The sequence below is a fragment of the Myripristis murdjan genome, chromosome 4, assembly GCF_902150065.1.
Source record: "Myripristis murdjan chromosome 4, fMyrMur1.1, whole genome shotgun sequence".
NCBI lineage: Eukaryota > Metazoa > Chordata > Actinopteri > Holocentriformes > Holocentridae > Myripristis > Myripristis murdjan.
Genome location: NC_043983.1, coordinates 13051712 through 13074636, shown reverse-complemented (window position 1 = coordinate 13074636; position 22925 = coordinate 13051712). Strand labels below are relative to the sequence as shown.

The 22925-nt window shown below is 40.8% G+C and overlaps 4 protein-coding genes across 13 annotated transcripts; 2 read left to right on the top strand and 2 right to left on the bottom strand.

The window, feature by feature from the left end:
* The first annotated feature begins 4654 nt into the window (after positions 1–4654).
* On the top strand, positions 4655–8676 carry tmem221 (transmembrane protein 221). Its single transcript, XM_030049477.1, has 3 exons — positions 4655–5304; positions 6432–6517; positions 7469–8676. The coding sequence occupies exons 1-3, from the start codon at positions 5006–5008 to the stop codon at positions 8008–8010; spliced, it is 927 nt and encodes a 308-aa protein (XP_029905337.1). The 5' UTR covers positions 4655–5005; the 3' UTR covers positions 8011–8676.
* Positions 6069–10965, bottom strand: borcs8 (BLOC-1 related complex subunit 8). 6 transcript variants are annotated; one of them, XR_003928139.1, is made up of 6 exons: positions 10824–10965; positions 10519–10631; positions 9469–9533; positions 9270–9377; positions 8798–8903; positions 6069–7217 (listed from the first exon to the last, which is right to left on the bottom strand). XR_003928139.1 is itself a non-coding variant. In XM_030049486.1 (6 exons), exons 1-5 carry the CDS (start codon positions 10858–10860, stop codon positions 8820–8822), a joined length of 393 nt encoding a protein of 130 aa, XP_029905346.1. In that variant the 5' UTR covers positions 10861–10965; the 3' UTR covers positions 6069–7220; positions 8798–8819. The 6 variants fall into 6 exon arrangements, 5 of the variants coding, with proteins under 5 accessions (XP_029905346.1, XP_029905345.1, XP_029905348.1 ...); XM_030049486.1 differs by having other exon boundaries at positions 6069–7220; positions 8798–8889; XM_030049485.1 differs by having other exon boundaries at positions 8798–8889.
* Positions 10966–10989: 24 nt separating this feature from the next.
* rfxank (regulatory factor X-associated ankyrin-containing protein) lies at positions 10990–13670 on the top strand. Of its 5 annotated transcripts, none has more exons than XM_030049483.1 (10): positions 10990–11126; positions 11218–11299; positions 11398–11499; positions 12182–12292; positions 12372–12437; positions 12551–12651; positions 12759–12884; positions 13012–13078; positions 13173–13253; positions 13338–13670. In XM_030049483.1, the coding sequence occupies exons 3-10, from the start codon at positions 11403–11405 to the stop codon at positions 13388–13390; spliced, it is 702 nt and encodes a 233-aa protein (XP_029905343.1). In that variant the 5' UTR covers positions 10990–11126; positions 11218–11299; positions 11398–11402; the 3' UTR covers positions 13391–13670. The 5 variants fall into 5 exon arrangements, with proteins under 5 accessions (XP_029905343.1, XP_029905341.1, XP_029905339.1 ...); XM_030049481.1 differs by having other exon boundaries at positions 11008–11130; XM_030049479.1 differs by lacking the exon at positions 11218–11299 and having other exon boundaries at positions 11060–11130.
* Positions 13671–13733: 63 nt separating this feature from the next.
* On the bottom strand, positions 13734–15493 carry nr2c2ap (nuclear receptor 2C2-associated protein). Its single transcript, XM_030049484.1, has 5 exons — positions 15360–15493; positions 15146–15236; positions 14956–15061; positions 14782–14849; positions 13734–14214 (listed from the first exon to the last, which is right to left on the bottom strand). Exons 1-5 carry the CDS (start codon positions 15395–15397, stop codon positions 14092–14094), a joined length of 426 nt encoding a protein of 141 aa, XP_029905344.1. The 5' UTR covers positions 15398–15493; the 3' UTR covers positions 13734–14091.
* Between the last annotated feature and the right edge of the window lie 7432 nt (positions 15494–22925).

The following is a 22925-nucleotide window of genomic DNA, read 5'->3' as shown; positions in this document are numbered from 1 at the left end:
AAGGATAAATGCTGGCCCATTGCATTAAAAAACTGATGTATCAGTCTCAATGCAGAGCAGCAGTAAAATTATATTATTCCTTGTTTTACCTGGGTCCCCCTGGAGCACTATCAAGCATCACTCAGGATCTCTTACCTGATCTTTGGGAACCACTGTTTTTAGATAACTTGTTAAGATGACATGCTTGCAGATAGTGTGTTTGTGTCTTCACTGGAAAATCACTATACAGGATGAGTTTCACATCCTCCAAAACATATGGATTAACAAAGACAGTGATATAATTTAGGATGAAGGTATTTATGAGACTAAAATAGCCTCTTGTGAAACTATTTCCTCTTTGTGACTGTCATGTGAGTTTATTCCCTTCTTGACTGGAGGTACTGAGGGTCAAGTCAATACAGTGTACGTAATGCAACCATAAAGCATTTTTGTCTACTATTCTCCTCTAATTTTAGAGAAAATACAGTGGGGAGCAGTGTCTTTTTCATTTCATTTTTCCTGAATTTACTGTACATAACACTTGAGGGCTGACAATAGCTATAGATGACTGAAAGTGTAAGGAATGAAAGTCTGTGGTGTTTATATCTCCTGCAGATAAACCTGACTTAAACTCACAGGAAGCTTCGGCCCTTCAGCCAACTACGAACGGTGCACCGAAGGCACCTGAGAGGCAATACTGGATGTGACGCTCTGTGCCCCTAATACGCATGTTGTGCAGAAGTACCTAGAATTACAATTGTTGGTAATAAAAATGATTTTGGTATGGCATTTTGGATTATGAAAGGCATTCCTACTTCATGAAAATCTTGAATCCAAGGACTTACAGAGCTGCACTAAATTGATCTGTTTCTCTCTCTCCCTCTCTCCCTCTCACTCTGTGTGTGTGTGTGTGTGTGTGTGTGTGTGTGTGTGTGTGTGTGTGTGTGTGTGTGTGTGTGTGTGTGTTTAAATGAAAGCAAAGGACTCAGATAGTTTTTAAGCCACTAAATTGCTGTAGTATTATTAGAAGATCTGAGGCAAGTCTTAATGTGATTGCCCAATAGCTGATCATATGCATTTCAATATTGGGTCACTAAATCAATGACAACATAACTTAAATTACAACCTAACATCAGCAAGATTTAGCAAACTAAATGGAGTCATACAGGCAGCTGTAAGTTGTTTACGATGTTGAAAAAAATCTTCTTTTTTTTTTTTTTTTGATGTATATAAATGGTTGTTGTTGATGTAAGTTTGTTAAAACAACTAAACAGCAGGAGGGATAGTAGTGTTTTTATATAGACAGACAGACAGACAGAGAGGCAAACAGGCAGCCAGGCAGACAGACAGACAGGCAGGCAGACAGACAGGCAGGCAGGCAGGCGGACAGACAGAGACAGAGACAGAGACAGACAGACAGACAGATAGATAGATAGATAGATAGATAGATAGATAGATAGATAGATAGATAGATAGATTATACATAATTATGTCAATGTTACACAGTTGTCCTTAGGCCCTATCATCACTGAACATTATCTAACAAAATTTTGCTGTTTCTTCTTCAGCAGTTATCTGCGAGCCAAACCACACCATGAATTGTGGTTTCATAGACTTCCTACCTACAAGAATAAGACAAAGAAAAAGACAGAAAGAAACAAAGACAAGAAAAAGAAAAAATGCATGACCCTAAGACATCTACAGTATGTTACCTTTATTTCCATTTTGTGAAACTTTATATCTTTGTTACACTACATATTTCAGGAGGGAATATTTTACTGTACACTCCACTTTATTCATGTGACAGCTGTTTTTACTACTTTCTCCAAAAATAGGGGTTTACATACAAAACATACAGTAACCTTATGAAGTATGCTGTATTGTTAAAGTTTAAACTGGGCCACAGCATATGTAGTAGTTAAACCTCAAACCACCTGGACTATCTACAGCATAATACTTCTTCTATCTTAATACATCAATAATTTAACACTCTGATAAGGACAAATGAGCACATTTATTTTTGTTCCTCTACTTAGTACATTTTACTGCAAATATTTGCTAATTGACTTTTACTTAATTAAAATTTTGAATGCAGAGCCTATTTTTAATCAAGTGTTTCTTCTATTATGCTATACTTTTACTTAAGTAAAACATATGAGTAGCTCTTTCCATGGCCACGCATATGTTTAATAGCTACACTAAATCAGTCGATCAATACCAAAGTCTAAGGATAGAAAGGGGATGGAGTGATGGCGACAAAGAAAAAAGAAAAGAAGAAACAACATGATCAAAAACAAAGTAGAGCTTACAGAAAGACAATGCCAAGGGAACAGGGAATTATCTACATGTTTTCTATTGATAGTAGCTGTGATGGGTTTCTATTTGTGTGCACCATGCCTTTGATTCACCCCCCTGTTCTATTCAAAGTGGGCCCACGTCAATAAGGGACATCAGCACATCCAGGAACCCGTTGCTCCTATTCTATTTAAATTTCATTTCAAGTATCTCCAGGTAAGTTTGATATACAGTATAACAGGAATAACAGTGCAAGCTTATTAAGATGGCATAAGTCCACCGGTGATGGATTTTGATACATAAGCAACACTATTCATCTAGATGCCAACAAATGAAATTTATTATTGCACCAGCATTCAGATTGCACTTTGCATGTGTAACAGGCTAACAGAAAGTGACATGCTGTCAGCTTAATAGATATATTTAGAGGTAATAACTGAATCACTTACACTATATGAGCTGCATTATTCTTGACTATTCTTGGGGCATGACACAATACACTCAGCACTCCTAAAAATAATAGAGTGACAAGTGTTATTAGTGTAGAGCAATTATCCATGGAAAAGAGTGGACACCAACTTGTTTTGTCACACACATACAGACATGCACAGTTTGTGATCTCATTTAAACATATAGATACTCAACACACACACACACACACACACACACACACACACACACACACACACGCACACACACACACACGCACACACACACAATTTGTGATCTCTAAGGAGGCCCCAAGCTGCATCTGATGCAATAGTTAGCAACATCCCTGCAGACTGCAGCCTTTTCTCCAGGCTTCATCTGTCTGCCTGGCCTGGCCAGTCAGTAGAGAATAATGCAGCCCCCCCATCTGTAAATACATCAAGCTAATCAGCGGTGATAGTCTGAGTTTTTTCTGTCTTTATGGAGTGAAGTGTGTCTTGTTCACTGTGTTGTTCTGAAACAATCATGGAGTCGAGGATGGAGCTTAATCAATCCAGTGGTTAAGCCTGAGTCATAACTAGCACTGCAGTGATCCAAACCCATTAAAGTTACAAGTGGCAAGAGCCATAAAAAACATAAAAGTGTAGTCTTAGTCAGATAAAGGTGCCTTTGATGACTCTTCACAGTGGGTCCGTTTTTTTTTTTTTTTTTTTTTTTTTTTCCTGAAACTTCTCACTTCTGCTTTCGACAAGATCAGCCTCGACCCTTTTAGAGCATGTGGTGAGGCTGTCGAATTCAGAAATAGCCTCCATGGTCAGTGTACATGTGTGAGAGCAATTCTTCACATTGTGTACCTTTATAGCTACAGTCTTATCTGCATCTCAACAGAATAACGCTACACCTTTACCCACCCTCCCCCCAAACCTCCAACCTTTAACAGAACAGAAAGGTCTCTGTACACTGTAACACAAGTCAAACAAGCAGAACTGAAGTATGTCAAGGAGCTCTTGGTCCCGGCCAACAACAGTGACAAATGAAATATACACACAATACCTTAAACTGGTATACTTTGACTGTTATTACATCAGTCAGGCTCTCTTTGCCTTATTTCATTGTACATTGACAGAGTATGTGGATTTAGATGAACTGAAATAGGTTATCTTAGGTGACAATTAATTCAAGAAAGTGAATGTGTACATAAAAGATGCATCCCTGCTAGGCTTTATTTGTTTCCAAGGCAACGAGTGAAAAGTTAATTAGATTCAGAGAGTTCAGAGGAGCTGGGGTGGGCTATTCGGGGACAATGAAAGAGGTATTCAGCAATGAACAGGAGCTGGCTGAAGTAGCTCATGCAACAAATTCCTCAAAAGTTTAGGCAGTAATTTACACCTGCTGTTTTGCAACCTGGTCATTTTGCACATAAACAATATTTTCAGGCTTCACTGGGCAAAGGGTCTTCTTAGATTCTGCTTGATGTAAAGAAAATGCAACCTGAGCTTATTCACTTTACAATTTTTTAAAGTTAGCAGTGATCAAATCAGCCAATGACTGCTAAAAAAAAAAATACCCCATGTGGGGGAATAAAATAAAATAAAATTAATTAATTAATTAATTGAACATTTTATTGCCTGTGGATTTAACTTAGGGAAATATTATTTTATATCACAGCATAAGAGAATATAGTGGCCTTAAGGAAGACTGTACAAATGGGTCTGAGAAATAAAATGTAATCTGCTCTAAATACAACTATTCACTCAGGAACAGGCCTATCAATAATTCATCTTAATCATGTTTTTGGTAAGTTTATTATTCATATGTTTAACCTTTACCCCTTTAGTAATTGGCAACAATAGTCATTAAGCTCCTTTCATAAATACAAATGCGTTTCTCGTTTTAATTGGCCATTGTATGATGCCGCAAATGTTTTAATTTTCTGCGGCTTTGCGCTGTTTTGTTGAGGCCAGTGGACTGTGCCTCTCCCAGGAGCGGGGCGACGCATTGTTTCCGAGGATCCAAGAGAAAAAGTCCATTGTTGTTGCGAAGTTTTTAATCTGGGGATTTAAAGCACATCACATGCTCAGACGGAGCAACAGGGCTCCCGCAACAGGCAAACTACTGCAAAAATCCATTTTGGGGGAAGACTATCCATCCCGAAAGGACGCCGAAATATTTTACAGACTCTGAAATGCTGTCGCACTTAGCGGAGGATTAAAGTTTGAGGATCGCGGGAGGGCAGGTTGAGGATTCTCGCCAGGATAAGTTTATCCTACAGAGGACAAGTTGTGATTTTGGGGCCTCAAAGATGTCACACACCTACAGCCAGCGCTCTCTAATGGTTCTGTCTTTGCTGGGGATTTTATCGGCCATCATGTCTGTGTTGTCGGTCATTCTGATTTTCCAGCTGCAGTCACAACAGACGGCAGTGAAGGAATCTCCCCCTTCCACCTCGGCCGTGCCAACGCATGTTTGGGCCGTCCTGCTTCCAGTGTCCACTGTGCTCTCCGCGCTCTCCCTCACGCTCAACCTGAGCTCTGTGGTGGTGTGTCTCCTGCACAGCTACTTTTCTACAGAGATCTGCAGAGGAGACCTAGACGCGGAAAGGTAGTCACCACCATCGCGCCTCTAATGCAGCTCATTACATGAAAAAACACACACCTGAGACCGGTTTGCTCCTTCACTCACAATCATTTCAGTATCAAACGCTCGGTATAGGCTATTTGTTGTTTGTTGCTCATTCAAACACTGGAAGATAGTTCCGGACGGTTCTGATTGGCTGTGTCACGTTCAAATGCGTTAGGAAATACAAACTGACACCCGTGACCGCTTTACAGTTACTTAATTAAATAATGTCACACAAATGTTACACCAGCAAGAATCACCAGTCATCCTCACTTATAAAGGCATACACGTTAGTTACTTAAAGTTGTTGTTTCAGAATGGAATTATGTGGTGGAAAATGCCATTTGACTAAAATGAATTATGAATGATTTTCTTAGTTTCTTATTTTATTACAATTTTGTTTCCACTTGTGCCTTTATAATCCCCTTACCTACTCTATAAGAACTGTAAACCATGGCCTATGCACTGGAATAGTATTCAAATGAAATAAGTTTCAGTCCCAAAACCATAACTTTTCCAAGGGAAGAAAAGTTTCAGGATAGTAATGGTGCAGAAACTTGCAGAGCACTGCTGCTGGCCGACCCCCACCTCTAAACTCCTTATGAATCCCATCCAAACAATGGCATTCCCCTCATTATGCACCCGACTCACGGCCCCTAGCTGGCCCTTTCCCACGTCACTTTAGAAACCTACCAGCGCCTCAGGACCCTTCTACCAAGAAAGGGAACATTCCAGGACAATAAGAATAATGACTCAATGTTTTAAACAGTTTTAATTTAAACATAAATGTTACACTTAAAAGATTAAAATAATCAATAATCAAGTAGTCATCAATGATTGAATATTTAAAGGTTTGTTTAGATAGGCCTGTATAAACCTATCAAAAAAAACAAAAACAAAAAAAAAACAATGTAGGGACAAGCAAATATCAGTTAAACAATGCTAGCAGAGACATGATGCAGTAATGAAAACAGTCACCATAGAAACTATAACAGGCAGCATAATTTCACCATTCCATTTTTTTGCTGTAATGAAACAACCAAAGTGGCAAAGCCGGCCTGTAAACAGGACATTGATGAGTTGATAACATTTGACATTTCTCTCCACAGAGCAGACTGGTTCCTGCTGGACAGCAGGGCTGTGAGACATGTGGCTATTGGACTGTTTTGCCTGGGGGTTTCTGTGTACTTGGCAGGTAAGAACACAAGAATGAAAAATGTGACTCTTACTTTTTTCCACTGAGAATTTGCCATTTAAACACAACATCAGATGTGCCATTTAGGTGTGCATAAGTCTTTAAATTCAAGTTAACAGTGAAAATCAAATGCTGAGTCACTAGTAGGCATATTAACTTGTATGTGCTCATTTGTACTGATTTCATATGTGCATGTTAAGTGATGATATCTCAACAACAGTTTTTCTCAAATCTCACATCCCTTTGTACAAATCTGATGCTTGTATACAGCTTGGTGTAAATGCAACAGTGCTGCTCATGAAAAAGTAATGTCCAAAACAGTGTTAGCGCAGTGGATTTTCAACAGCTGAGAGAAAAGCTGCAGTGGTGCTTTTTCACTGGTCTGCTCAGTGAGCCACACAGAACAATGCACTCTTTGAGCGATGTCCATGACTTGAGTATTTTTAATGCAGAACCTGGCAGCGCCATGGCGCCCTATTCCACTGAGCGGCTTGCACTTGGGGGGGGGGGGGCAATGGAGGCAGTCGCTCCATTGTGATGGAGGAGGTGTTGCCCTTGTGACCCCACTTCAGCCTCTGTCAAGAGGCAGCAGAGCAGGAGACTGCAGCAGCAACACCACCAATTCAAGAAGTCACATCACATCCCAGAGCTGTGCTTTTCTCCCCCTTCCTTTAGCAGGCCTGGGTCCATGGTCCTTTTCCTGCTGGCAAACACAGATGACAACTCGGCTCAGAACAATTAGGCTATCTCTGTGAATTTTCAACAAAATAGACACATTTTTATAATGTCATTTTTACACAATTGTCCGAACTGAAAAAAAAAAAAAACAAGTCTTGTATGAAAGTCTGAATGAAAGGCTGTTAGTAGGCGAGGACATAATATTTACTGTTTATCTGTATTTCTGTTCCCTTGGTCTCTCTATTGTTTTCCCTTCCCCCTTTCCATCGGCAGCTATGTCCATCTATATGCTCCTGATATTTGAGGTGGAGACCGGTATTGCCAGCGCATGCGTCCTGTCCTCTGGCATCCTGATCCTGCTGGTCGTGGTAATCCACTCTCTGGTCCGAGCCTCCCGTACTGCCAGGCCCTATCACAGCGACCGCTTCGACACCCTGTACCAGAACGAGCATGGAAGCAGCAGCATTCCTGTCTCCCGGTCCTGTGAGCTCAAAATCGGTGTTGACAAACCCCGGATGCACCGCAGCCATTCTAATCTCCAGCATCACATCTCTTATCCACAATGCACCAACCCAAAACAGCGGGAGCAAGCCCAGCATGAGCAGTACTCCCCTCCGGGGGGTCCCCAGGGCCACTCTAGCGATAAAGACGGCTACAGCACTGGAGGCAGCTGTCCTCGCATGCACAGGACCCTGTCTACTGAGTCTGGCTTACTGCAGGCCCAGTCCAAACCCTGGAATGGTGTCAATAATGAGATGAGGAGTGTCCTTGCACGCAAGTCAGCAATTTCCACTAAAGACTCTACTCTAGTGTGATATGGAGAGGGCTGAGCTCCGGGTGGCCAAGGCAGCACTGACTAATGGAGAAAGACGACCTTTAAATACATCGAGAGGACTGCTAACACAAATGTTATCTCAACACACACGTAAAACTGCCACTTTATAGCTTTTTACATTTGACATTTTTACCATAACCAATACATGGTTTACTCCGTGCATGCTGATATGTGAACGGAATATGATGCTGGTTTTGGTCCAAGCACAGCCAAAAACAAAACAAAATGAAACAAAGATTTGGACATGTTTTATTGTCTAACGTAAGATGTTTGTAAACAAATGTGACATGGTGATAGAAAAAAAATAAATATATCATTTTTCACCTTTATACACTGTATTACCAATTTCAGATTGTAAGATTAGGCACAACTTTAGTGTAATTTGTAGTGTTTTATACACTTGAACTTGATTTAAAGCACAGTATTCGCCCCGATGTTGAGTGTGTATCAAATATGAAAATCATAGCATTTATAGCTTTCATTGAGAAGTAATAATGTAAATATTGTATTTGACTGTATTTAGTAAAGGGTGGCTTGCATTATTTTATGCCAAATATTTGTACACAATTTGCAGATGCATCATGTCATGCATTCTCTCAGAATTATTTCATAGCAATCTTGAATAAATTCATCCAAGAAAATATAATTCAACTTGAGAGATGTTCTTGGACAGTTGAACACAAATGTAAAACAAAACCTTCTTTCCCCAATTTCAGCGTGACTGAATATAGTCCTGAATGTGACCATGTCATGGAGAAACTACTAACCTTGGACAGCTCCATCCAGTCATCATGATGAAGAGGATGAGGGATGTGGAGCAGGGACAGGGGGACTGGGAGAGGGGGTCACATCATTTAAGCTGCATGCATGTGTCAGTGGGAAAAATAACAGTAAAGAAAAATGCAACATAAAACACAAGGCTCCTATGAACAGGAACAACAATAAGTTCAGGATAGGCCTAATTAGTCATGAAGCTTTACAGTCAGGAATGCTAATGGGATGTCCCAAATCAGAAATGGCTGTAAACAAACAAGAAGGGGAATAAAAAAAATGGTGTGAAGCAAGTAATAACTACAAACAGGATGAAACTCAGCATGAACATGAATTCGCCGCCTACTCTTGAATATCTCAGCTTTTCAGTGATCTTTGGGAGGGAAAGAATAAGGACTTGAGAGGATAGATGTGTGACACTTTGGGCACCACCGTGTCTCAGTGCATGTGTTCTCTGCTGCCTCCTACCTGCGCCCTTGAGAGTTGCTGATCTGCTCTTTCATGCTGATGGCTTGGCGGAGGAGGCTGTCGATACTTTTGAAATACAGGCTGCTCTTCGTCATGCTCTTCACGGCACTGCAGAAAAACGAGTTTGATAGAAGAGGCATCGGTCTGGGCCGTAGGACAATGCAGTTCTTTAAATAATTAAGTAGATGCCTCTCCTTACCTGCATGCGTACTCAACAGTGTAGATGGCTCCTTGGCTTTGTTCCTCCCAGCTCTGCATGTCCGTCTGTGTGGGAGACGATCCAAAGTAAAGTCACTTAAAAACCCTTTGTAGAATAGCAAGTTTACATAACTCCTTTCCAGTACTAGTGGCTCTGTAGGTGTTTAATACACAGGAGACAGATATCACATCCAAATGTATGACCTGATACCATGACAGACAGTATGTTTTTAGACAAAGTTAAAACCACATTCATATTTACACTTAAAAAAAAAAAAGATATGCAATCAATAAACCCTCAACCTTGTTTAAGGTAAACTGATTTCAAAGTAGCTAGATGACACCTCCAACAACACACAGGCTTTTGCAGGTGCAAAAGCAAAGGAACTTAAATTTAGACATTAATGATAGATATTGATAGCTGATAATGATAGATGATTGATAGACAGTACTTCACTACATTTTAAAATATAATACAGAGCACACATGGTCAATGACAGATGTTGGAACCTTTCACAATGAACAATCAGTCAGCAAAGACTTTTTTTTATACTATGAAAAACTGCAGATGGTCATTGGAAGCTAGGACCATTTAGACTCAGTGGGCAAAAAATGTGGAATAAGTGTGGAAAAAGGGGGGAAAATAGAGAGTTGGTCTGATGATGCGAGCCATCACATTATGTGCTACTTCCACTTTTGTCAGCTGAGTGTAAAACTCCACTGGCAAACTGAAATGTTGACCGTTTAAATGTTGATCGAACTCACTTCAATCAACACTTAGAAATGTTGCGAAATGCACCTGTAAAAGAAAACTAGTTTGTACTCTCATCCTTCTATTCCTGCATAGAAAAAAAAAAAAATCACACTTGAGACAGCCACTTTTTCTCCCAGTGCATTTTAAATGAGCTACTGTTTACTTTTACAGCAGTGCTTCTACTTGAGTGGCAATTAGTAATACTCTTTCCACAAACGGAAACCAAACATTGCTATAACTATTAGTTTATTTGTTTGTTGTGTGTTAGGTTTACGTGTCACGCGTAATCAAGCCCACCTTGTGCTGCACGAGCTCAGGCAGCGACCTTCTGACGTGTTCCTGCAGTCGGTAGAGGGCCACGGACGGCTCGTTAGCCAGGACGTACATGCTCTCCGTGAATTTGTCGGTGACTGTAAACAACAGACACAGATGCTTGAAAACATGAGGAGTGTACCGATAACAAAACATGAACTTACTCGCGGGGCACACGGACAAACGGTGATACCGACACACAGCCGGCAGCCACGGCATTAGCAGCTAAGTACAACTAGCTGCTAACATTTCGAGCTATATATGCTACAAATGCTGACAAATTTAACCACCTCGTTTGACTTTAAGTTGCATCTCCTGGTCTTCCATGATGAGAGCTATTACAAAGAGCAGCTAATGACACCGAGGTAAACTGTGTCAGCTGCTAACACAAACAAATTTGTCGCCAGCTTCCTCCGTGTAGTTGTTGTCATGTGCCGCAAGAAACCGCTCCGGAATGAAACATTGAAGTGGAAACAAAAGTTCTTTCCTCAAAGCTTCACATTTATTCACTAATATCACAACGCGACTTGGCACAATGTGCCTCATGTGCAGGCGAAAAAAATCAATTAATGGAGTAGCGAATCAGCTGAAACGTAAGTAAGTAACTCGGTTTCGGCACACTTGGATGGCCAGCATGATCCATCATGTGATTTTTAGATAATTTACTTTCAGTTTTGCCATCAGGAAGTTAGTGCTAATTAGGCAAGTTGAGCTTGGAGTCGCACCAGCGAGTTATAGTTGGGAGCAAAGCAGCGATTCATCTACGGTAACAACACTTTTTTTGCACTGTATTAGTTTTATTGTGCGCGTTAACTGTGAGAAGCAGCATAACATTGTTTAATAGCTCATTTGTGTTTATTGCAGTGATCATGGAGAGCAGTGATGCTGGTGATGAGCTGACAGATGGCCTAAATACTGAATCAGCTACTGTCTGTCTCTCGGACTCCACAGAGGAGAGGACAAATGGTATCTGAATCCTGTTAATTTAGATAAAGATTCGGCTTTCCTTACTTTGACATTTTCATTTCACTATGGCATTTCATTTTCATACCCAATACATTAAAAAAAAAAAATCCTTTTCTATTCACTAGGCATATCTACTACCACTTGGCACTGTTTGCAGTACATCACTTGCTGCCTATTTTTTCCTTTTTTTTTATTTATATCAAATTGTCTGTGCTTACTTTCTTTTATATTTGTTGTCTTATGGCAACTATAAGCCATATCACATGAGTGTAAATTGTCTGTTAATGATAAGGTGGGCATACTGTCATGTGTTATGAGTGTGTGTTCTGAAGGTGTGTATACATGTGCATGTATGTGTATTTGTGAGTGCCTTATGAGTATGACTTAATTTATTATACTTGTGAAGCAGATGGGTATTTATGGGATGCATTGTTGTCAAAGTAATATATTATGTTTCTTTTTCTTATACCTTGTTTTTTAAAATTATTAGCATGACTAAATTGTGTATACTTATTTCCAGTGATATGCTGCTTTTCAAGCCCCTTGAGGGTTTTTAGGCAGTTCTCCCTCACATTGTTCTGCTGATATTATTTTGTATCTTTTATCAAGTTTCTAATGAGTAAGAAAACAAACCCAACCAAACCAATGTCTGACTGTCCTCATGTCCATGTGATGATGGTAGTTTCTCCAGACACCATGGACGTGGATGACGACGGTTTATTCAAACACTCTACCACTCTGACAAACAGGCAGCGAGGGAATGAGGTCACAGTACGGCCAGCAACATTAGACTGTAAGTAGACTATTCGCTGATTCATGGCATTTTACTGTCTTGAGCATTCAAGTTATTTTAACTTGCTGTCCGTCCCAAGCTCTGTCCATACACCAGCTGGCAGCTCAGGGCGAGGTTTCACAGCTGACTACACACCTGAGTAAAGGTGAGAAACCTGGATCTCGTCATCATCCTCTGATCAATTAAACACAATACAAATTCTGTCTGTTTTGTCCAGTATGGGTGCACCTTGTTAATGGAAGTTGTTTCACTCTGTAGACAGCTCACTACTCAACAAACAGGATGAACGGGGCTTCACGCCACTCATGTGGGCGGCAGCATTCGGAGAGAAAGCAGTGGTGGACTTTCTCTTGGAAAAGGTTTGTGATAAGAGCCGGCCCTTGATGCCCTGCACATTTAACCAGGTTATTGTTGATGATGCATTGTACAAATACACTAAATCTTAAATAGTTTTATGTGTGTTTAGGGTGCAGACCCCAAAATTATTGCAAGGGAGCGAGAGAGCGCCCTAACCCTGGCCAGCTCCGGGGGTTTTGTCGACATTGTCAAGTCTCTTCTTGGACACGGAGTAGACATAAACACTTACGACTGGGTAGCTATGACTCACAAAACTCATTAACACACACTTAATTAGGGTATATTGGACATACAACTATGACTTTAACCAATGTGATTTTCCAGTATGTTCTCACTGACTGAAGATTGCATTTTCATGTCAGAATGGTGGAACCCCTCTCCTCTATGCTGTACGAGGGAACCACATCAGATGTGTAGAAGCGCTCTTAGGTACAGTGCACATTTTTATGTGTTATACAGTAAATCCATCACAGCTTTTTCGTAACCATTTCCCTAAACTTGCCATAACTGTGCTTCATTTCAGCCAAAGGGGCAGATTTGACCATCGAGTCTGACTCTGGATACACCCCAGTGGCCCTCGCTGTTGCTCTCGGACACAAAAAGAGTATGTTTTCTTTTACTTGTAAGTTTCTGTGAATAAGATGTTGTAATGCACAGCACTCATATTTTTGATTTCTTCTTCCTGCAGTTCAGAAAGTATTGGAGGGCCACATTCTGAGACTCTACACGCCTCCAACGTGACCCTCATCCCAGCACTGTGATAAACGGACCGGAGAGGCTGACACAGTTGATGCTGGACTCAAGCACCTGTGTACATCATCAGCTATGACGTGACTGAGAGACCAGTCATTAGTAGGGATAAATACACTAACTTAGCCATATCCATTCATAACATTTCTAAATCAAGTTGTGCATTCCATTTGTATGCATCACTGAAGCATATAAAACATTTGTTTATATATATATAGATATATAGAGATATATACATCTTTTATACAAACAAAGATTAAACTATGATCAAAATGCTTACGCATCAGCGTCATTATGTTTCATTGAGAGACGGCAAAAATGGACTGTAAACAAGTTTGAATACAAAAAGCCATTTATTTTTTTATACTGTGTGTTTGTTCCTATGGAATGGTATTTCAAATCCAAGGCACAGATGATAAACACGGGAATATGAGAGCATTAATATAAATCAGTATTTTAAAAAAAATTCAGATACAGAGTCCATGTGAAGCCCTTTGCATTTCCACTTGTCCTTGAGTGAACAAAAGTGAGGTGGTCAGTCTGAAAAACTGCAACACCAAAAAAGGCCACATTAGGTCCTTTCACATTAGAAAATGTGGTATGACAGATGTCATATTTTGCCAGTGCTACTGCACTATCCTCCATCCTGCACCACAGGTCCCGTCTTCTCATGACATGTAGAACAAAAAAAGTCACAAAGCTTGTTCCCCCAGGACATCCAGGGAATAAACAATAATTCTTCCAAAAAAGTCGGTACTATTCTCAAACACTATTTTTACTTTGTCCACTGCAGGGGCCTCCTGTATGGGAAATCTGTGGGTGTGGAGTTAAGAACGAGATAAGCGCGGCAGTGCTGAAAGGCATGCCGAGGAAAATATTGTTTGATACTTATATTAGGTACCATCTAGGAACAAAGAAGGAAAGATCTGTATTCATAACATACGCAGTAGAATTTGTAGCTTCAACATATGAAATAAATCATTAACATTTGCCAAAAAAACTTTTTTAGTATATCGGTACAGAAATAAATGTTAAAGTCTGGTTCAAACATTTGTAATAGAACTGATATTTGACGGTATTTGATATTCCTTTGCCCCAGTTGAATATTACGATCAAACATGATTATCCCTGTAAACAATGAAATACTTAATGATCAAAAGTGTTAAATGTAAGTGTTGAAATTTACTGACGGTGTCATGCATAAATTTATACTTTAGGAAATATAAAACATGGACTTAATGTTTGCATATTTAGGTCTACTATTATTGGCATTAGATCAGTAATGATAACACATTACTTTGTCTTGTTCCTATTTATGTCACAAAATCCTCATGAGTTTATTTAATCTCTTGCAGATTTAGCAGAGTGAAAATGAAGGATATCTGAAGAGAGTTGTTGTCCTCTGGGTAGAAATGAGTGATCAGTGTCAAGTCTCCATCTTTAGGGCACCCTGAGGAGAACAAACGTGCAGAGTTATCAGGTTTATGTGAGCAGCGGTACAGAATCACATCAGAGAATGAAATCTGAGGTATTGTGCAGGTATGTTTAACCCGTACCTTCCAGTCTGCAGGTTTTCCCAGAGAAGCCTCCCTGAAACTGGACCTTCACCTCAGACACCCTGACAGGCTGTGGGAACTCCAGACTCACCCACTGGGACTCTCCCTGTCAAAGCCATGACACCCATGACTAAGAGGCTGTTACAGCAGATTAATGAAAGAGTGAGGGCAGGCAGAGGTGTGCCAGTACCTGGTCTGAGTTCCAGCATGTCTCCTCATTGCAGTCAAACATGAACTTCTTCCCAAACTGCTTCACATCTCTGTTCAGAACCGAGCTCACTCTGGAATAACACACTCATATGTCACATTTGAGCGTCCACGGAGTACAAATAATAAACAGGCATTCATGTATGAAAACAATTTGTGGTGTAGTGCCCAAGGATGTCTTAATCATGTGCTTTTACCTGCTCTGTGTTTCACTGCAGATCAGTGAAGAAGCCATGCCGGATTGTGCCGTAATACGCTGAGAGGGACGCGATGCGCTTTACGACAGTGGTGGCAACAGACTTGCGTGTTGCTGTTCTTCGTTTGCTCACTAGATGGCAATCGTGTTCTTTCACATGTCTGCACGCACACAAGTCCTTAAAAGGAGAGCGCAGGTAAATCGTTTCATCATCATTTGTGTTCCCGATGGCCCTAAATGAATTATCGTGAGCGTAAAACGTTTAAATTAATCAGAGCCGTTTTTATCTGCCCTATAGCCTGTCTAAGAAGGTGTGAGTGCGCTTTCCTTTCCCTTTTCTGTGTTTACCTGCACAGGTCGTGTTGTTTTATTGGCCTACCGGAAAGTGAAAGGTCATGGAAATAAGAATTGATCAGGAAGAGAGGACTTGAGACACTGGGCCACACAAAGGTGAGTAGATCTGATATCCAATAGCAGCCTCACGATGAAATGGAGGAAAGATGCTGGGTGTTGAACATGTGGAGAAGATGCAGCTGTGCCTTTATTTCTCCACCGCTGCCTCAGAGAGGATTAAATCATAATTATTTGAAAGAAAGAAAGAAAAAAAAAACAACAACACAAGCCTTGCTGTTGTTGTTAGTGAGCATATTGTTGTCGTCAAGGTCTCCCTCTCATAAACTGAGAAATAATAATACAGCACAGGAAGTCTTTGTGTGTGTGTGTGTGTGTGTGTGTGTTTGGGGGAGGGGGGGGGGGGGTGTCTTGTGTGTGTGTGGGTGAGTGCTGTAGCCCATTTGGCACATGGCTCATTGAAGATGGAGACCTCCTGCTGAGGTTTGGTCACGGTGCCCCCTTCTCTGCAGATAATCAATAGGTCTGAATTACAAAACCTGATGAAACCCAGCCTCCGTGAAAATTGCCCAGGGGGACTGAGGAGAGTGCAGTGCATTGGGCGGACTGGAAGAAGGGTTTGGAACAATAATACCCCACCCCCCACCACACATAAACATACACACTCACACACACACACACACACGCACTGCAGCAACACCACCTTTACCGTGACTTTGACAGGCTTGCACATCACGGTTTTGGCTCATATTGTATGCATGTCAGCTCACACTCAGCATTTGAGATTGAGTGTGAATTGTCATTTAAAGGTGCAATAAGTTAGATTTTTTTATGTTCCATATCACAAAATGACCATATTATTTCTGTGGGGGGTTGATAGGCCTGTTAATCAATACTATTGACTCTACAATTACTTTGCCAGGTGCTGAGATTACTGGCTTTCAAAACTCACTTTCCGGGCAGTGCTCTGTTTGGGAACAGAACCACTATCACCTACTCACATTTTCAGCTGCTCACTCATGCAGGATGGTGCTACAAGCACATTTCATTCTCCAGCCAAAAAGCAAATGACAAAGCATGATTGCTGTTACACTCTAAAAAAAAAAAATTAAAACACACACACACACACACACACACACACACAAATGATGTGCCATTCTCGCACATCTGTCATGTTATAGAGACCATATATTTGTGTTACCTTTCAGTATAAGTGTGAAAAACAACATATGCTGTGTTAAAATGTGTTATGATTAGCTATGTGGTGTTGAAGTAACACAAATGTGTTTTAATTGTCCCAAAGAAGATGTAAAAATGTGTTACAAATGACATATCTGTTTGTAGAGCATACAGTATTTTGCATAGTAATATATCACCTTTTCATTAGACATTTAAATTGGTTTTGTGCTCTAATTAGATCGATTACTCATCTCTACTGTGTGTTCGTCTCAAAAATGTCTCATTATTGGTTTATGTTGCCTTGCAGAAAAGCGTCCCCATTTCCTTTTTCAGTTCAATGTCTTTGTTTACATCTCTGTGCTAACATCGCATAGTCAACTCTCAAAATGAATCATTTCGATGCTCAGTTTGCTGAGCTTGTTAGAGGATATCTGCATCTTTATGACCAACGAAACAGCTTCTAAATCCTCATTTCCTCTCAGCCGCATTTGTCTCTATGGCACCGCAGCTGTTGTTGTTGGTGGTGTCTTGGTTTTTGTCAACTCGGTTTGCCAGTCGTGTCTCACAAGGCAAGATGAGTGTGTGAGCTAACTTTGGCCTTAATCCCGGGTTTTTGGCCTCAAAGCACCAACTCAGAAGCAGGCTACATTGCCATGTTAATTTGAGATTCACACCTGACTCGCTCCAGAGCAGGTTATGATGAGACTGTCAGATCCAAACAGGTTTAACCATCAGTGGAGGTTTCAGTTTGGGTCATGCTGCACGCATGGGCAACCCTTTTGTTTTCCCTGATGATTGATTATATCATAGATCAATAATAGTAGCATCTCCAGGCCTTTTGTCTATAGTGACTGTAAAAGAGGGCTTCTGTAAATAGCAGGCAGCTTACAGTTTAACTGACCACAGATATCACTAATGAATGATAGTTATTGTTGCAAATTAAGCGCACTAAAATTCTTTCATAGTATTCGTTAGAGCGATTGATGTAATTAATTTCACCCATTTTCCTGTCGGCACAGCCTGAGAGAACACAAGGCTTTCTATGTGAACAGCAAAACTTTTCCCAGCCTCAACATTACTGCATTATGAACTCTGCATTAATACACAGAAGTGTGTGGGCTCTTTCCTTTTGCTGTGAGATTTCCTTAGCCCTGCACATCCAGAGTGATGCGCGTGTTTTTCCACTATCTGCAGTTTCCCTCCAGCAGTCCTCTCCTGCCTTGGCAACAGAAACTCTGATACTGTCCATTGTTAGGTTGTTTATGTATTTCTCAATTTTGTTTTATTTTATTTTATTTCACAGAGCTGCATAAATAGAGTACAAAAGTTACAACAGACCAACATGAATTTAAAAATCAAATTTATTTTGCCTTATTTCCTGCCTTTACAGTTTACATAATGCGCTGAAATTGCTGGCAGCATATGTTGACATAACCCAGGTCATATTCTAGTTTAGTGCTGTGATTGCTTTTTAACTTTTCTCCCTCTCTTTATATTTATTGTGCTGCTGCTGCTGCTGCTGAGTCCTTTTACTTTGACTGGTCCAATATCCTACTTTTGCAATTGCAGTAAATGAAGTTCAATCTTATCTTCAAAGGATCAGAAACACTGAGATATGCTTTTTGATATGTTAATTGATATCTGTGTATGGGTGTATAAGTGCATATCTTGAACTACTAATGGCATTGAATGAAGAATTCTCTGTTTTTCCAGGTTAAAAGTCAAAAGTACAGCAGGTCAGTGTCACTGGATGATCTATTTGCTCAGTGCATTACAGTTTTCTCACAAGTGGAGCATGCAAAGACAGATTGAAACTGGGAGCACTGTCACATTTTAGATATTCTGTGCTGGATCTGTCCATGTTTAATGCGACTGGCTGTTTGTTACAGTCTCTGCTCATTTTATGTGAATGCATTCATAGCTCAACTTGAAAATCCTGGGCTGACAGTTGATAACTAGCGTGGGGAGTTATCCAGGTTTGCCATGTCTTTTATATGTCAGTACACTATGTTCTGAATCCTTTATGTTGCTTTCCTCTGAGCCGAGCCCGTAACAAGGCAGCTATCACAAAAACAACCTCAGTGTATTGAACTTGCTTCCTCAGACAGTCTGGCTTTTCTATGTTACGATTACCTCATAAAGCTTGATGAACAACCAGTGGCATGGGATGTAAATTCACGAAAGGCCAAAAGCTTCAGTGAGTGTACACACATTTGTATACAACACCACATTCAAGTTTGTTTCTATTTCAGTAAAGTTCGACTTTTTTGTTAGTATCTGCCACATTAAGCTCTGCCAGTGGCCTGTCAATGGTGTAATTTGATCTCTGTTAGAGGTCAGTAAAAGTGATTATTTCATGCCCCTTTAATTGTAAATGATGATTGACTTTTTCATTGTTTACAAATCTTCCCTTCAAAGTGCCTGAAGTAAAAATATCATGCTAATTAGTTGGGTGACTCAGCGGGAAAGACTGAAACTATTTGTGAAAAATCACAGTTTATAATGTAGGCCACTCAATAGCTTGGCAATTAATTTTTTGCAGCATAGAGAAAAGGTGTGATTAAGAGAGATTTGTAGGTGAGAGAGTTCAGCCAAGATGATGAAAGTGATAGCCCTGTCTCAAACTCACATGATTATCACAAATGAACTTGACTGTTAAGGGAAAAAAACAGAACAGAGGGGAAAATAGAGGAATAGGCCTAGTTGACAGAGATAAAGCCTTGAATGATAGATAGAGAGATAGATGGAGAGGGAGTATGTACAAAATGCATCACTTAAGGCTGGCAGACAATGAAGTTAAGACATACGGTCGTACTGACAGTCTTTTGAGAGGTAAATAAGCCGGGCTTCATGGGGTGAAACAGCCACTATAGTCTATTCCAGAGTTTATGAGCTGTAGGCACTTGTGCAGATTGTCCTGATGAGCTGGATGATTAATCCTTGTGCTGCTGTTAGCCAGGGGACAGAGCGGCCGGGCCGGGCCAGCACCACAACACATCCAGCTGTGCCCTTTCTTCCCATTTGATACACAATTTTTCTGGAATTCAGTTGGATTTGCAGACCTGAAACATATTTGGGGGATGAGAGGTAGGTGGGGCTGGTGTTGTGAAAAGTAGTAGGTGTATTCTTACTTGCGCAGGGCTAGGTGATATCGATGCAATCAAATATAATGATATATTTGAGCAAATACCCCAATATTGTGATGATACTGTTGCTGCTTTCATACAGTATTCACAAGACATTTTAGATAGAGAGACATCAGTAATGTAGATACGATGATGAAGCAGGTAGAGGCAAATCAGCTACAACTGTCTAACATGCTCAGAAAATTGCATCCCTTTACTGAAATGCAGCCTCTAACATCAGGAAGAGACAACACTTGCGCCACATCCACAATCCCAGATAATATCTGGTCTCATATAACGATATCGATATAATAATAATAGATCAACCCAGCTGTATATTGGGGATTTTGAGGCAGAGCAACACAGAGTTGGATCTTCAGAAGTTTGTTTGACAGAAGTCCTACTAGTTCAGTCATATTGCAGGACTTCAGTTGTTGGTGACAGCTGTGGTTGATGATTAAGCATGAGCTCACTGGCCAGAGCCACATAGAGGGTCTATATTGAATTGGGTAGAATATTTAGGAAATGATAATGACATGGTATTGCTGAGGTGTCGTAAATCATTTAGTTTAGGAGGACAACATTTGGTGTTGTTCCGGGTCCAACTCATTTTAATAAAGCGGGAATTGGGCAGAAACGTGAAGCACATCTGTCGACTACTGCTGCAATTAGCGCAAGGTCTTGAGTTGCGCTGCTGTTTCCTGGCACAGCCTCTCACTCATCTCCACACTGAGATTTTCTGCTCCAGTTTGAGTGAGGTTCTTTAATTAAACCATTAAAAAGCAAAGCGTTTGCACAATATGCTCTGCTGCTTTCATTACAAAGCAAGATCGCTTGTAATTTATTCACTCACAATGGAGAGCATTGGATTTGAGTAGTTGTCTGTGGCGTGTGAACAGTGAGTGAGCTCACTTTCAGTAGCTTGTCTTATGTTATTCTCCTAGCCGGAGTAAAGGTGGACATGCATGCTTTGGCTGCTCTAAATTACAAATACAGAGTTTGATCGATGGCTGGTGCATAATGGAAGACTTGGACTGCCTATTGTTGGGTCCGGGAATTTTGGGGACAACAGATGATGGCAAATTTATGAGGATATAGTTTGTATTGTTGGCTTGCAGGCTCAAAGTGGACTCGCTTCGAGGTGACAGCCAATACTGACTATAGGTTGCGCATATAGATCTAAATTATTCAGTTTTGTATGATATTGCACCATGATACTTACTGCCTGCATTATGTAGTCTGGCTCAGGTGTGTGTGTATGTACTACATCCACCTACACAATACAGCATGGGCAGCAGCTGAGCTGCTTGTGTTTCCCCAGGCTTTATGAACCTGAGTATGTGCAGTGCAGCGATGGTCAGGATTTATGATGTGCGGCCGCTCCAACTTCATGCTCGAGCAGTCAGAATCCCTGCTTGCTCATGATGTGGTTGGAGACCCACAGGACAAGCCTCAGCCTCCTCAGCCTGCAGCTCCACTATCACAACTCCCACCCCGCCCTCCCAAGCCTGTGATATCAGTGCAAGGGAAAGGGCCCAGTGATGACGGGAGCACTAGCAAGCTCTCACAGGAGAGACTACAGTGGAAAGAGCAGCTACACCTACAGCATATCATATCATGGCAGGGTTACGGGGATTTGCCTAAGGGAATAGCAGGATCTCATGGTTCAGGGAGTTTTACTTGAGTCTTCAGGTTCAAATCACAGCCTGTGAATAGAACATTAGAAGGGAAATGAATTGGATTGGCAAGACTGTATTTTACAGCTTGGATGTTCTGTCATTTTTAAAAATGTGTGGGTGGATTTTGCGACTACATGCTGATTACATAGCAGTGACACTTAAGTGAGATTAAATGACTGGTTCTTCTGGTCTTTGAAGTCTCAGGTGTCTCTGTCTCAGCCTCTCTCCAGTTCTGGATGTCAAGACCAGGAGCAGAACTACACCTGCTAATCTGTATTCCAGGGTGCTAACCTCGTTGCATATGCTCCACCCTAACCCATTATTCTTTAATCCCTTTGTCTCAGTTTATTCACAGTAACACACCTCATGACCGTTAGCAGACCCCCTCTCTTCATAACTACTGTATGCTCTCTCAGTGTACAAGGAGGAGATGATGCAATTGCATGGTCAGAGATCACATAACACCATTTGCCCTCTGTTGCTTTTCAAGTCAAACTGGAAGGCTGACATGGAAGATTAATATTCAGGAAATTTTCTCAAATGCTTGGTGTTTGATGACACCAAAGACATTGTCTGTTCTAGTGTAAGGCCCCTTTTCAACTTCATTTACCACCTGCATCTCTTGTATTACTGTACTGTACACAGTTTTACTGCTGTGACAGACTGCAAACTCTCACTTAAAGCCAGCATGAGTAGGATTTGTCATTTGGCGATGCCTCCATGTCCAACAGAAAACAGGCCAACACTTTGTTGCTCTTCATCCTCATTCTCTCCTTCAGTGCTGGCCAGTGAGTGAAACCTAACCCCGGCATCACTTTCGTTGTGGAACAAGCTTTGTTGACGTTTCACCTCGCTATATTTCCTATCTCCATGGTCTGCAGTCCACAGTCCACGCCCTTGATTTTCATAGCTTTCTACTAGGGATGTCACAAGAACCGATACTGGTGCCAATAGTAATAATAAAATTTGACGGTACCCATTTTTCTGTGGCACCATAGGTATCAGATGTATTTATCTAGATCTAGTATTTATTAACATTTAACCCTTAGCAGGCTGTAACATATTCATCTGGAACTGACAGGGCAGTATATAGACGAGTTACACTTGTTCAAGTGTGCGCAGAAGTAGGCAAACACACGTGAAAGATGTAGTGGCAGCTCCACCTCGGCTTGTCCAAAAGAAACACAGCAAGAGGCGTGTATGGGAGGATTTTGCACAGGGGATTGTAATAAA